At 31.8% G+C, this 14844-nt stretch overlaps 2 protein-coding genes across 2 annotated transcripts; both read left to right on the forward strand.

Moving 5' to 3' along the window:
* Window positions 1–562: 562 nt before the first annotated feature.
* On the forward strand, window positions 563–5245 carry LOC145601660 (protein FLOWERING LOCUS T 1-like). The gene is made up of 4 exons (XM_081657711.1): window positions 563–778; window positions 926–987; window positions 1259–1299; window positions 5022–5245. Exons 1-4 carry the CDS (start codon window positions 563–565, stop codon window positions 5243–5245), a joined length of 543 nt encoding a protein of 180 aa, XP_081513837.1.
* An 828-nt stretch (window positions 5246–6073) lies between these two features.
* LOC145600677 (uncharacterized) lies at window positions 6074–14520 on the forward strand. The gene is made up of 3 exons (XM_081656561.1): window positions 6074–6211; window positions 12133–12396; window positions 13760–14520. The coding sequence occupies exons 1-3, from the start codon at window positions 6074–6076 to the stop codon at window positions 14255–14257; spliced, it is 900 nt and encodes a 299-aa protein (XP_081512687.1). The 3' UTR covers window positions 14258–14520.
* The last annotated feature ends 324 nt before the right edge of the window (window positions 14521–14844 follow it).

Here is a 14844-nt window from a genome sequence, read left to right on the forward strand (position 1 = left end):
ACAACTGTGATTAAAAAAAATGTCAACTGAAAAAGAATAGAGGAATTATATAGTAATAATTAATAAAAAAAAAATTAAATCCTATCAATTTATGTATGAAAAACAATTTAATAAACAAGATCCCACATATTTTCCTCTCATATATTGGTGAGTACTTAGGGTAAAAATTTTGCTTCTTATCCCAAAGATTCCAAATGACACAATCTAGCTTTTAGGAAAATAATGATTATTGTTATTGTTATTATGTCTACATCTTAAATTTTTTACGCTTATTATATTGCAAAAATAAAAACAAAAATTTTATTAAGTCAAAGTAAAACGTTTTGAAGGGCAAGAAAAGTTAAGATGTGAAGAAAAGTAATAGTTATACCATATAATGTGGTCAATTATTTCAATAACGCGGAGAATAAATTTGATGCCTACACAAACCCTATAAAAAGACATAATTTTTATAACATCAAAGTACACACGTCGGTAGCATAGGTGAACTCAAAAAGTGCAAGAAACAATTATATAAGTGTGGGCTTTCACTTTTACCTTTTCCTCATCATCATTATTGTATATGTCAATGCCTAGAAGTGGAACGACAGATTCACTTGTTCTAGGAGAAGTAATCGGAGATGTTTTAGATCCCTTTATTAGGTTTGCAACTCTTAGAGTTTTTTACGAAAGTAGAGAAGTTATCAATGCTTCTGAGCTTAGACCCTCTCAAACTATCAATCCACCAAGAATTGAAATTCAGGGTAACGATCCTATGGCAAACTATTACTATACATTGGTAATTACCTCCAAACTATTTCTATCTTTATTTTGTTAACTTGGTATTTATATAAATGAATATATATGTTCCGTATTATAAAATGTGATCAATTTTATGTGGCGCAGTCTATAATATTTGCAATTTTCTAATCTCAAAAATATGAAGGTTATGGTGGATCCTGATGCTCCAAGCCCTGGCAATCCGACCGAAAGAGAATACTTGCATTGGTAAGTTATTACAAAATTCTTTTGATTTGATTATCGTAGTGTCTATCATGCATCCAAGTGTATCCAAAAGACCAAAATGGTAATCCTAGTAGTGGTGCAGCCTTGTGTTCAATCCGAGATCCGACCACTAGTCTAGCTATTTACGTTTGTGCATGCATGGCGGCACGACATCGATCCTGGATTACCGTTTTGGGTTATCATCAATGGTGCATTATTGATGCACAATACCGGCGAGATGGGATTAAATTGTTTTTGGTTCATGGTTATTCAGGTTGGTGACTAACATCCCATCGACCGGAAACCTCAGTTATGGTAAGTGATTAATTTTATGCTGAATTTCTAAATGTATAAGCCCCATAGGGCACATTTGAAGAATGCAATTATGCTAGAAGATTGTGTATATATGACACATGACAAAAAAATACTGATTGGCAATCCACAAAAGCATCATAATTTTTCTCTTTTCTTTCTTAGATACACCAATTTCTTGAAATGAGCAACATAATAATAATAATAATAATAATAATAATAATAATAATAATATAATAATAATAATATAATAATAATAATAATAATTAATAATAATAAGTTAATAAAAATAATCATATAATAATAATATAATAATAATATTATTAATAATAATAATATAATAATAATAATAATATAATAATAATAATAATATAATAATAATAATAATAATTAATAATAATAAGTTAATAAAAATAATCATATAATAATAATAATATAATAATAATATTAATAATAATAATAATAATATAATAACCAAGACTTTATTTTATTCATCTTATAGAAATTATATTTTGTAAATAAATTAATTTCATTAGAAATAAATTTTAATTAGTATAATTAGTGATTCCTTTTCTTCTTTAAATTGAAAGCATATTGATTGAGCTGAAATTATTTTTACTTAAATTAATATTTTTTTTAAAGTGAAATCATTTTTATCGATTAAAATTTAATTTTATAAAATTTCTATTATACATATTCTTTGAATTACAAATTTTTACTAATTAAAAATTACTTTTACTAAATTAAAATTATTTTTACTAAACTGCACTCAGTTTTACTAAACATAATTTATCATTACTAAACTGAAATTATTTTTAGTGAGTTAATTGAGTTTTTCTTAATATTATTATAATATGGTGAAAAGAGCAAAAGCGTAAAATTAAAGAACATATATGTTGAAGAATCAGTAAAAAAAATTATTTGTTAAAGTAATTTCATTTCAATGAAAATAATTTAAGTTTTGCAAATACTTCCTTCGTGCTTTTTTAATTGACACAGTTTGACCGACACAGAGTTTTAGGAGATTTTATTGACTTTAATAAAATAAGATGTTAGTGGGGTAGGTTGGAGGAGTGAGAAATGATAAAGTAAAAAAATATGAGAGGAAGTGGGGACCATGAAAGGAGTGAAAAATGATAAAGTAAGAGATAGTGGGGTGAAGATATATTATTAAAATGTAAGGAATTTCTAAAAAAGAAAGTGTGTCACTTAAAAAAATACAGCCGGAAATGGAAAGTGTGTCACTTAAAAAAACACGGAGGGAGTATATAAATTTCATCAATTTTTTTTTGTAATAAATAAATTATTTTAGAAATAAAAATCAATTTGTTTTAAATAATCTAGGCCTTGTTCACTCCACCTTGCTTATTTTTGTTGAACTTAAATTATTTTTATTGAATTGAAATTACTTTTGTTGAACATAAATTATTTTTTGTGAAGTAAAATCAATTTTACTAAAGTGAAGTTATTTTTACTGGTTACTAATTAAGTATATTTCTTCATTGAAGTTATTGATATTTAGTGAAATGATATTATTTTTACTGAACAAAACTTATTTTTACTGAACTGTAATTATATTTACTAAACTAGAATTATTTTTACTAAATTGAAATTATTTTTACTAATTTTTTTTAAGATTAAGTGATGATTAGGGCCTTAGTTTATTAAATATCAATTGAACTCAGATAATTATAGATGAATTGAACTCAGATAATTATAGATGAATTGAACATGCCTTAGGATCATGAAAACTTTAAGTTTATAAATCCTCCATGATTAATCTTTCTACTTTTCCATTTAGGCATTTATGTGTGTTCCTTTTTAATTATCATTTTGCAAAATTTATTTCTTTCATGGTAAATAAGTTTCTCTCATTTTCTTTCCCTTAATAAGAACCAATATAGTTCCATTTATGCAATTTAAACTGTACTTATTTGGTAATAACTATTCATAAATACAAAAACTTTTATCCACTTTTAACTAATTATACCATAACTCCATCCTTTCCTTAGGTTTCGTTGCTAGATATAAAGAGATTGACGTTTTTTTAATATAAAATATACTCGTACTTGGTAATAGGGATTAGGGATTTACAAGATATATCATAAACGTTAAATTAGTTTCAAAATTTAAATTGCTATATATACTTCATTTGATCCTCAGACTTTCACTTCTTTCTTTACAAAAGTAATCATGAAAAAAATAAAACATATAAAAGTCCAATCACTGTATATTAAATGGGTGCACCCTTGCAAGATTAAAAATATGACAATAAAAAAGAAACAGAAGAAGTAATACAAGTAATTTTCTTTTTCCGTTAAATTTATAATCCCACAAAGAAGGGTTGGGGTAAATACTAGTGCTATTTGATTTATTTTGTCTAAACTTTATCTATCTTACAATCAAACTTGTATTATCTGATCAATATTATTTGAAATTTCAGAAAACTTCTATTTTGAACTATATTTTTTATTGCAGTGCGTTAAAATAAGTCAAACAAAACAAATTATAAGGAAGTTATCAAACAATTGCGTGGAAAAATAAAATCCTTAGAGAATAATTCTGTGCATTATTGTTGAAATTGTTATATACACCCGGGTTCACGGTGCACCCAAGGGTATTGTTTGTTCATTTCGATGATTATTGCTCATGTTATCATCAAATGAGCAAACAAATACCTTTGAATGCACCGTGCACCCGGGTGTATATAACAATCTCTTGTATTATTGCCTTTAATATGGTTTTTTATCTACTCGTTACATAAAGATATACCTACAATCACCTAAGGAAGATTTTAGTAATTACGTACTTTAGTTTATCAATCAACAAAATAGATCAATTAGGAAATCATTTTATACTTCGTATATATTACCCGATAAATCAGATGCTAAATTATAATTATCTCTGGTTTTATGATATGATCGATCAATTGGCAAAAGAAGGGTTTTTTTCCACCTAATGTATGTGAGGTGCCTTTGGATTATTTAAGCCTTGTTTTTTTACGAGTACTTCGTAAATGAGAAGGTTTGATCTCCAATTACTCTCTCACTCAAATTAGGTCATTAAGTTGTTTCAGTATCCCTTAAAAGTTTCGCAACTCTTCGCCTTGTGATCTCATGATCTCATGATCAGCTAATTAAAACCATTTGACAAAAATGACTATGGGGGCGTTTATATTGTAGATTTTAGGTAGGTATGAGCTAAAATTTGAACCCACCAACAATAGGTAGCAGGTAGCAATTTCAAAAATTGAAAATCATGTTATTTTGTGAACATAAGCGTGTAACATGATATTGTTACATTGATCATTTTTGTAAAAAACTACCTAATAAAACCAATATTTTACGAGAAACTACCTATTAAAAAAATGTTGTAATAAACTACCTAATAAAGGTAAACTACCACCCCGAAAATAACGTTACCACCTTGAAAACCAACCCTAATGGTGGTTTTGGGGGTGTTCTAAGGTGGATCAACATCCTAAAATTAAGTCAACGGTGGAATTTCGGACAAAGGTAGTATATTACAACATTTTATCTTTTATTAGGTAGTTTCTTACAACATTTTTTTATTAGGTAGTTTCTCACAAAATTTAGGCTTTATTAGGTAGTTTCTCACAAAATTTCCTAAATAGAATTGCAAGTATTGTCATTACACATTTTGCTAGTTCCTCTTCCCCATATTATATATATGCTTTATCTTGAAGGTATACTATATACATGCAGGGCAAGAAATCGTTTCTTATGAAAGCCCAAGACCTTCATTGGGAATACATAGATTTGTATTTGTGGTGTTTCGTCATTATGAAACAAAAACAATCAGTCATCCTGGGTGGCGTCAAAACTTCTTCACCAGAGAATTTGCTCAACGTTACGAACTTCGTATGCCGATTTCGGCCATGTATTTCACTTGTCAAAGAGAGAGTAATTATAGAGGAAGAAGACGTTGAATGTTTTCCTTTCTAGCATCTACTCTATGAAAACGGAAGAACTTGTAGCATACTTTATGCATCAAGCAATTCTACGTAGTTGGCGATACTTGGTTATTAATTAGCTCTTTTGAAAGACAATGTAGCGAACTAGCTATATGTATCAATAATAATTATTGCTTTTCGTTTTTGTTCTAAGAGTGTGCTAAGAGCCTAAGAATCATGTTTGATTAGTTTCAATGTAACAAGAAAAAAATGAACGCGAACTCAGCAAAATACAAAAAAAGAGGGAGATGAGGGAGGAAGTACCAAGTATGAATGTATACTCTTATATACGTTCTTTGTTCTTTTTACTTAACATAACATGTTTCTTTTATTAAACTTATCAACGTAAACCTTTAACAATCAATAATAATTTTATTAATTATTCATAAGTAAAAATTATAAAAAGTTATATATTATGATAATACTCATAAAAAGTTATATATTATGATAATACTTATTGAGATTAATCTTAAAAAGATCACACATGAGTACATTTTTCCTAATATATTATTCATAAAAGACAGTCAAAGAAGAGGTAGTAAATAGTGTTAAAGTCAAAGCGGGTCAAGTAAAAAAAAGCAAGAGAAAATATAATAATGAATTTACAAATACGAATGTTTTCTAAGTCAATAATTACTCTTATCATTACTGACAATAATAAGTGTGTTTGGGCCTGCTCTGATTAACTGAACTTATTGGAGCTGAATTGAACTGAACTAAACTGAATATTTTATAAGAAAAGGAAATTAAGAAAAGAACTGAACTAAACTTATTGGAGTTGAAGTGAACTGAACTGAAAATAAGATGAAGAGAACAACTCTTATTTTTGATCTAGTGTTAGTACTAGGGGTGAGCAAAAATTCAGGGTACCTTGATATGAAACCGGAACCTAGCTGTTCGGAACCACAGGTTCCAAACCCAGAACCTGTTGATCAGGTTCCGGTTCTGGGTAATAAAATTAGGAACCTGTTGCAACAGGTTCCGGTTCCAGGTAATAAAATTTTGGACCTAAAACCTGTAGGGTACCCTGTTAGTACAGGTTCCCTATAGGGTACATGAAACCGGAACCTATATGGTTTTAAATATTCTAGACAATTAGTGTTGGTTTGTTATATTTGAAGTACTATACTAAGTCGTAAGCTTTTATTGTGATCATCTATTTAAAAAAAAAAAAAAATTTGTCACAATTTATCAAGTAACTATTAAGCTTACTTTGACAGACAGGATACCCTGTTTAGGAACCGGAACCTGCGCCGGTTCTCAATTCTTAGGAACCTGTTGCAACAGGTTCCGATTCCGGTTCCTATTTTTAGGAACCTGTTGCAACAGGTTACGGTTCCGGGTCCTGATATTTTTACAGGGTACCCTGTTACGCTCACCCCTAGTTAGTACTATAATTGTACCAATATAAGATGTAAAAATACCAGCAAGACTGTTTTACCGTTTGTAGCAATATACACTTATTAAGCACAAGAAAATATGTAGCCTTATTACCTCGGCCATCATTGTGGTTTGAATTAGAGCTGTCAAAAGCTGACTCGACCCGAAATACCGATCCGAACCCGATTATTAACCAACCTGTCTGAACTCGAAAAAATAATAGCCCGAACCCGACATGAAACCAACCCTAGACCCGAGTCGACCGAGTATTTGAGATCCGAACCCGAACATAAACCGACCTGGAGATGACCCGACCCGAATATAATCTGTAAATTATTGACCTGAACCGAACCCGACCTAAACCGAAGTTGACCCAAACCCATTTTAACCCGTCAAACCCCGAAGTTAACTCGACCTGTTACTAACCCAACCTGAATTCAACCCGACCCGAAATTAACCCGACCTGTTACTAACCCGACTGGTTACAAACCCGACTCGAAAATCAACTTGAGTTGTTATTGACCCTACCCGAATTTACTCGATCCGAATTTACCCGACCCAAACCCGACCCATTTACCCAAATTGATAGCTCTAGTTTGAATGCTTGACCCCGGGTAGCTTTTTCCTTTTTCTTTCTCCTTATTTTTCTTTTCTCGCTCTTCAATTTTGCTGGTTTCTTAGTTCTTACCCTTATACTAGTATTTATGTTTCGGTATGTCCGCCTCTTCAATTCCTTTCATCTAGTCCCTTAACTTAGGATTTAAATTTTGGGAATAATAGACCAAAATAGTGAACCGCCTTCTTGGGTATAAGTAATATCTGTATATCCTTTGATGAGGGGCATGAGCTACATTCGTTACGAGTGTCCACTTTATATGACCAAGGAGATTCCACCTCAAAATCATATGGCAATGAGTGGAGTAGCTCATAACCCTATAAAGTGGACACAATTTTCTTTTTTCTTTAATTACACTTTCCAATACTTCTATGCTCTTTCACTGTAGGACAACGCTTTCACTCACTTGTGGGTTTGCTCATGAGCTCAATAACTTTTCATTTTCTCATTCTTAAACAAGTTGTATGTTTAATTATTTTGGGTTAATATGTTGATTGTAGTCTAATTTACCATTTTTAATATAACAATAATACATTGCACAATTTGGAGTTCTATTAATAAAATAGGGATAATGTTATAAGTTTATAATAAGTGTTGTGATTTTGGTTTTTTTGCAGGACCATCCCCTATCTATCAGGCCGACATCCCAACCTGATTTTCACAATCCAACCCTCTTACAACAAAGATAGCCACGCCCAATTAACAAAAAGACCATAGATATAACCTTTTTTGAGGGTGCAAATGAGTCAATAATAGTGTTTGGGAAGAGTAAAGGCCAAATGATCACTTCCTATGAGGGAAAATTTTTGTATACACCCGGTTTTCAGTAATTTACTGTACATTGGGTGTACTTTTGTCAAATCTAGTATCACTTTTGTCAAATTTAGTGTCACTTTTGTCAAATTTATCAATGAATCATAAATAACTCTTATATAATATGTCGAGTAACTTTTGCGTATTTTATTGTCACTTTATAACGGATGTTCAGTAATTTACTGAACATCCGTTTTATTTAAAAGTTTGTGTCCCTTGAGACCCCATATGACTAAGTTTGCTCTTTAGATTGAGAAAAGTTTGGAAAATATTCTTTTATTTTTAATGGTTAAAATATTGTAAGTGAGAACAACATTGTGAAACAGAGGAAGTAAGACATGGAAATATTGAAATATTTTATTCTAATGTTGTGGTATTTATGAAGTGAGCATTCAATGGTTCTTCTTTTTATTTTATTATATTTTTTTTTTTAAGGCCAGGTTACGATTGATTTATATTTCAAATAATAAATAATACATTTGTATCAAAGCATCATCTTAGGGTTTTTTTTTTTAGTATCAAAGTTGCGTTTATTAAAAACCTTTTTAATTTGAAATGTACGATAATTAATCATTCATAGACATATGAACAAGGTAATATTCGTACTAATAGTTCAATCTTGAATATTAACTCTTTGAAATTTAACAACTTACACACCTCCAAGTATTCTGTGAGTTAAACAAATATGGGATTTTGAGCAATATATAGTACTTAATACTTATCCAATATCACAAAGCAATGCAAACTAATAGCTCAAGGGTGATGCACAACCTATAATATGATATGTAGCTCATTAATATGATATGCAGCTCATCATTAAGCCAGTTTGATTCACGTGTCATTGTTTCGACTGGATATTATTTTCCAGATCAGATTACCCAGCTTTCTTATCATGACAAATCTCAGTGCCTAAAATAAACTTTGTAGGATCCAACTCATCCAAGTCTTTCTTCCAAAATTGAATTATCGGAATCCATCTCTGTTCTTTCATTGCATTGAGCCAATATTCTCTTCTCGTGACAACACTTCTTGATTAGTTTCAGATTTAATGTATTAATTGTTCACGAAAAAAATAAAGATAAAATAGATTCTAATTTAAAATGTAACATTTTCAAGAAGGATCTTGTAAACGAGCGCCCCGGGGCGTTATTTAAAGAATACTTTTATTGGTTGAAATAGTATTAAGTTAGGAATGTATGACAAAATCACGCGTCGTTCTGCGTAATTAATGTTAGTTTTACTCTAATATTTTCACTTTTAATACTCTTATCTAACGCCTCGGGGACGCTCATTAGCTTTTACCTAAGAAAGATAGGTTCAAATTACATATGTATAATTATTAACCATAAATGAAGATAAAATTGATTTTTTTTTTGGGTTTTTCTACACAGTAACCCTGTTTTTTTCACTTTTCTACATTGTGACCCAACATATATGACTTTCTACACGGTAACCCTAATATACTTTTTGTTTCCATACGGTAACCTTGTCGTTATCCTGCCGTTAAAAAATTCCGTTAGTGGGGCCCACTCTCCATTTATTAATATTATTTTTATCGAATTGGTATTCCGTCAAAGGTTTCGGGGGCTATTTTGGTTCTTAAGGAACCAAATTGAGTTCAGATTTGGCAAAAAAATAACGTAGATGCCTCGATTTGCTTATTAAGAAATGTCTCGATTTACATTTAAACACACAAAACGAGGCATCTACATTATTTTTTTGCCAAATCTGAGCTCAATTTGGACCCCTAAGCACCAAAATAGCCCCCGAAACCTTTGATGGAATACCAATTCGATAAAAATAATATTAATAAATGGAGAGTGGGCCCCACTAACGGAATTTTTTAACGGCAGGATAACGGCAAGATAACCGTATGGAAACAAAAAGTATATTGGGGTTACCGTGTAGAAAGTTATATATGTTGGGGCACAACGTAGAAAGGTAAAAAAAAACAAGGTTATTGTGTAGAAAAACCCTTTTTTTTTTAAAAAAAAATTTATAAATAATTGTCTAATCATTTCCAACGTACTAAAATAATCATTTTTAACATACTAAACGACGTTTCTTTTTAATGTACTAACTGTTTAATTTTTAATGTACTAAACGGAAAATTTAAAAATAAGAGCTGCTGCAAATATGAATTATAAATCATATCAATCAGCTCTAATTAAAATAGATGCACAATAAAATCAACAATTTTATTATGATCATCTTAAAAATGGGAAAAAAAAAAATTTGTATATCAAATAAAAACTCGCATTAATTGATTTGTCATTATATCAATTAATCCAAAATGTTTTAACCAAAATACAAACAGTTTCACTAGAACAAATCAAAGATCGATGATGTTTGCATGAGTGTTAATTTTAGATGTTTAGGCGATAAAATTGATCAACAAATTTGTTTAAAAGTAAAGGGTATAGGAGAAAGAAATAACAAATCTAGTAATAACAAGAGAGAAAATACATAACAAAAATAACAAAAATGGAAAGGAAAATACCAAAAGCTGAAAATGAAGGGAAAAGAAAAAAGCCGAAAAAGCAAAAAAAATAAAATAAATTAAAATAATGTTGGTCTAGCTAGAATTAAAGTATGGTCAAATAAAAATGTAAAATTGGGCTTTCACTCAACACAAGCACATTTTGTTTTAAATGGGCTGGATCCAAACAAAGCTGAGTATGGTCCACAATGACATACACTTTACTTTTTTTTATTCATTTGGAAGACATTTTACGCAAACTTCAAGTGTTCAAGCTTACATATTATATACTCTTTTCCGTGTTTTACTAAGGGCCTATTCTCATTGACTGAGTTGAGCTGAGCTGAACTGAATATTTTATGAGAGAAGGAAATCAAGATAGAACTAAATTGAATTTTACTTATTAGAATTGAACTGAACTAAAAATAATCATATGAGAACATGCCCTAAAGTGTTACACTTCAAATGCAATCGTATTTTAATGAGTGCTATACTTTCTTTTTTGACAAAAAGGTATATTTTAATATTATACTTTTCTCTTTTCATTGTCCCCATTTAAACTCACTACTACTTCTTTATTATTTATTTTATCTCACATTTATTAATTTTCAATAAACTATTAACCCTACTATATTTCTTTTACATATTTTTACTACTTTGACTATCTTTTTACCTTTTATTTTATTTTAATTAATTAAATTGTCTAAAACTATATGCCAATCAAAGTGTAACACTTTTTAAAAAATAAGGAATATTGATAACATAAAGAAAGACAAATGATATACAGAATACAAGTGTATTGAATAAACTTCATATACTGTTATTGAATGATTTTTTTTAAGGTAAGAAGGACCCCACTGAGTTGGCACCTCTCACAGGTTTAGCCAACCCATCTCCACAAGTCATCACTTGAGAGTAGAGGGGGGAGGTAAGCGAATTTCCCTACTCCCAATCATTTGTAGTTGGTGGGGCTCGAACTCGTGACCTCAAAGTCACAAGGTGAGTTTCCCACCTACAATTCCTATTTTTCAATGTACTGTAATATTTATCACAAAAAATCAGGCTTATAGCTATGGGCAAGTGTCTGGCCCAAACCTTGGCCCAATTGACTAAGATACACTTTACACGGATCAACCTCACCCTAATCGACAACACTTGAATTGCAGTTAGGTCATTTTCTTCCGGGCGATACATTGGCATTATATGTTTATAGACACTACAAGAAATAGGTCATTTTGCGACGGAAACCTTGCAACGGACTACAATTCCGTCGCAAAAAGGGTTAATTTGCGAGGGAATAAATTCCGTCGCAACTTTGCGACGGAAACAAACTTTTGCGACGGAATTTCCGTCGCAAAGTTTGCGACGGAATTTATTCCCTCGCAAAAGTTTGTTTGCGACGGAAATAATCGTCGCAAAACAATATTAAAAAAAAAATAAAAAAAAAAACATTTTGCGACGGATTCTGCGATGGAAATTCCGTCGCAAAAAGTTTTTAAATTTTTTTAAAAAAAACTGAAGTTTCGCTGAAGGAGAGAGAAAAAGAAAACGAAGAACAGAAAGAGGAAAGCGTAGAGAGAGATAGAGGAAAGCGTAGAGAGAGAAAGAAAATCCGGCCACTTCACCGCCGCTGTCGCCACCGGAACGACCGGAATCCGGCCACTCACACCTACTAACGCCCACCCCTTCCGTTCACTCCCACTCACGCGCACTCACGCCCACCCACGCCACCCCCTCCGTTCAAGCCCACTCACGCCCCTCCGTTCGCCGGCGGTGTGCAGCCACCACACCACCCTCCTTCCGGCAGCCGGATTTCCGCCACAACACCCTCAAATCCCGGTGAGTATTCCACTATCCCCCTTTGTTTTTGTTTTCAATTTAATTTTAATGTAAACCCTAACTTTTTCTAATTATGTTTTTTAATTTAATTTGTAACTAAATTTTATTATTTAATTACTTGTGTTTAGTGTAGTGTAGTTTAATTTATATTGCAATGTTAGAATTAGTTTAATTTTTAAGATATATTGCAATGTTAGAATTAGTTTAATGTATGTTAGTTTAGTTTAAAATACATGTTAGATTAGTTTATAATGTATGTTATTTTAGTTTAAAATATATGTTAGTTAGTTTATAATGTATGTTAGTTTAGTTTAAAATATATGTTAGATTAGTTTAAAATATATGTTAGATTAGTTTAAAATATATGTTAATTTAAAAATACATGTTAGTGTATGTATGTTTATTTGAATGTGGGTAATTGTGTGTTAATTATATGTGTTTCATCACTAGGCATACATTCACTAGTGAGATAAGATGTCCAAGGATGGGTTAGGTTGGAGTGATAAGGACCCCTGGATATATGTCATCTAAAACCTCATGTAGGTAATAACTAGTTTTCGCCCATTTTCAAGCCACTTGTTTCCTATATTGCCACTTATGAACTATTTCAAGCCTCGAACTCAAGTAACTATGTTAGGTAGGTGTATTATGGTCAAAAATAAGCTCATTTGATAACAAATGTGAGAAATAGGCAAGTTAGAACCAAAAACGCCCCATTTTCGCCCATTTTTTCTAGTTTTAGGACCTAGTGAACCTATATTGCCACTTATAAACAATTTCAAGCCTCAAACTCAAGTAACTATGTTAGTTAGGTGTATTAAGGTCACAAAAATAGGTTCATTAGATAACAAATGTGAGAAATAGGCAAGTTAGAACCAAAAACGCCCCATTTTCACCCAATTTTCCTAGTTTTAGGACCTAGTGAACCTATATTGCCACTTATGAACTATTTCAAGCCTCGAACTCAAGTAACTATGTTATTTAGGTGTATTATGGTCAAAAATAAGCTCATTTGATAACAAATGTGAGAAATAGGCAAGTTAGAACCAAAAACGCCCCATTTTCGCCCATTTTTTCTAGTTTTAGGACCTAGTGAACCTATATTGCCACTTATAAACAATTTCAAGCCTCAAACTCAAGTAACTATGTTAGTTAGGTGTATTAAGGTCAAAAATAGGTTCATTAGATAACAAATGTGAGAAATAGACAAGTTAGAACCAAAAACGCCCCATTTTCACCCAATTTTCCTAGTTTTAGGACCTAGTGAACCTATATTGCCACTTATGAACTATATCAAGCCTCAAACTATTGGTTCTCATTCTTTATTTTTATTTCTGCATTGTATATCCTTTGTTTGTTACAGGAGGCGTACCAACACAGACAGGAGGAATCAAGAACCCAGGGTTCCCAACTGTCTGAAAATGAAATTTTCTTTGAGGCGGCTGGTGGTCGTAATAAGAAGGGTCGTGTTAGAGGTCTTGGTGTTGGTGCTGACTTGTACTACGGCACATCTAGGGGACGAGGATCGGGTTCTTCCAGCCAATACGTACCGTCGGTCATAACTCAAATGCAGGAAAACTTCCACAAGGAGTTGAATGAGAGGGTGGAAGCAATTGAGAGCCAGATCGATAGCCGTGTGGCGGAACAGCTCGATGCTCGAGTGGAGGCTCGAGTGGCAGAACGGATGGCTGAAATCGAGAGGAAGAACAAGGAGTTCTTAGAGGAGTTAGCCAGTAGATTTACAGGATTGACCACTCCTTTCACTTGTTCTACGATTCAGCCTCAGATTCGAGACCCCAGGAACGACCCGGGTGGTGGTGGTGGTGGTGGTGCAGGCCAAGGACAGCCAGCTTGTGTTTAGTTAGGTGTCATTTTTCGATTTTTGTATATGGATGACATTGTAGTTTAAAAAATTATATCATGTACCGTACTTGGTAGTTACGGCTACGTGTTGTATATATTTGAATTATGTTAGGGCGTGGACTTTTTGACTGAAATTATTTTAAATGCACGTATTTTATTAAACAAGATTGCATGAATACAGGTTCCAGGAAAACAAAACAAAATACAAAAAAATTAAACAGGATTGCAGGAATACAGGTTCCAGGAAAAAAAAACAAAATACAAAAAAAAAAAAAATTAAAATTACAATAACTTTGCGACGGAATTTCCGTCGCAAAAAAACTTGATTTTGCGACGGAATTACATTCCGTCGCAAAATTTGTGACGGACTATTCCGTCGCAAAAGAATCCATTTTGCGACGGAAATACATTCCGTCGCAAAATTTGTGACGGAATATTCCGTCGCAAAATGACTCCTCTTGCTACGGAATTTTCGTCGCAAATGTTGTTTTCAGCTACAACTACCTTTCCGTCGCAAAATCCGTCGCAATTCGTTTTGCGACGGATATTCCGTCACAAAAGGACTGTTTGCTACGAAAGTTCGAG

Source organism: Chenopodium album, chromosome 21, assembly GCF_948465745.1.
Source record: "Chenopodium album chromosome 21, dcCheAlbu1.1, whole genome shotgun sequence".
NCBI classification, from domain to species: domain Eukaryota; kingdom Viridiplantae; phylum Streptophyta; class Magnoliopsida; order Caryophyllales; family Amaranthaceae; genus Chenopodium; species Chenopodium album.

Excerpts from the sequence above, each read along its gene's own strand:
- LOC145601660 (XM_081657711.1), top strand. The coding sequence starts at position 563 with ATGTCAATGCCTAGAAGTGGAACGACAGATTCACTTGTTCTAGGAGAA. Across the intron at positions 779-925 it reads CAAACTATTACTATACATTG|GTTATGGTGGATCCTGATGC; the intron begins GTAATTACCTCC and ends AAAAATATGAAG. Across the intron at positions 1,300-5,021 it reads GACCGGAAACCTCAGTTATG|GGCAAGAAATCGTTTCTTAT; the intron begins GTAAGTGATTAA and ends ATATACATGCAG.
- LOC145600677 (XM_081656561.1), top strand. The coding sequence starts at position 6,074 with ATGAAGAGAACAACTCTTATTTTTGATCTAGTGTTAGTACTAGGGGTG. Across the intron at positions 6,212-12,132 it reads AACCTGTTGATCAGGTTCCG|AGAGAGATAGAGGAAAGCGT; the intron begins GTTCTGGGTAAT and ends AGGAAAGCGTAG. Across the intron at positions 12,397-13,759 it reads CACAACACCCTCAAATCCCG|GAGGCGTACCAACACAGACA; the intron begins GTGAGTATTCCA and ends TGTTTGTTACAG.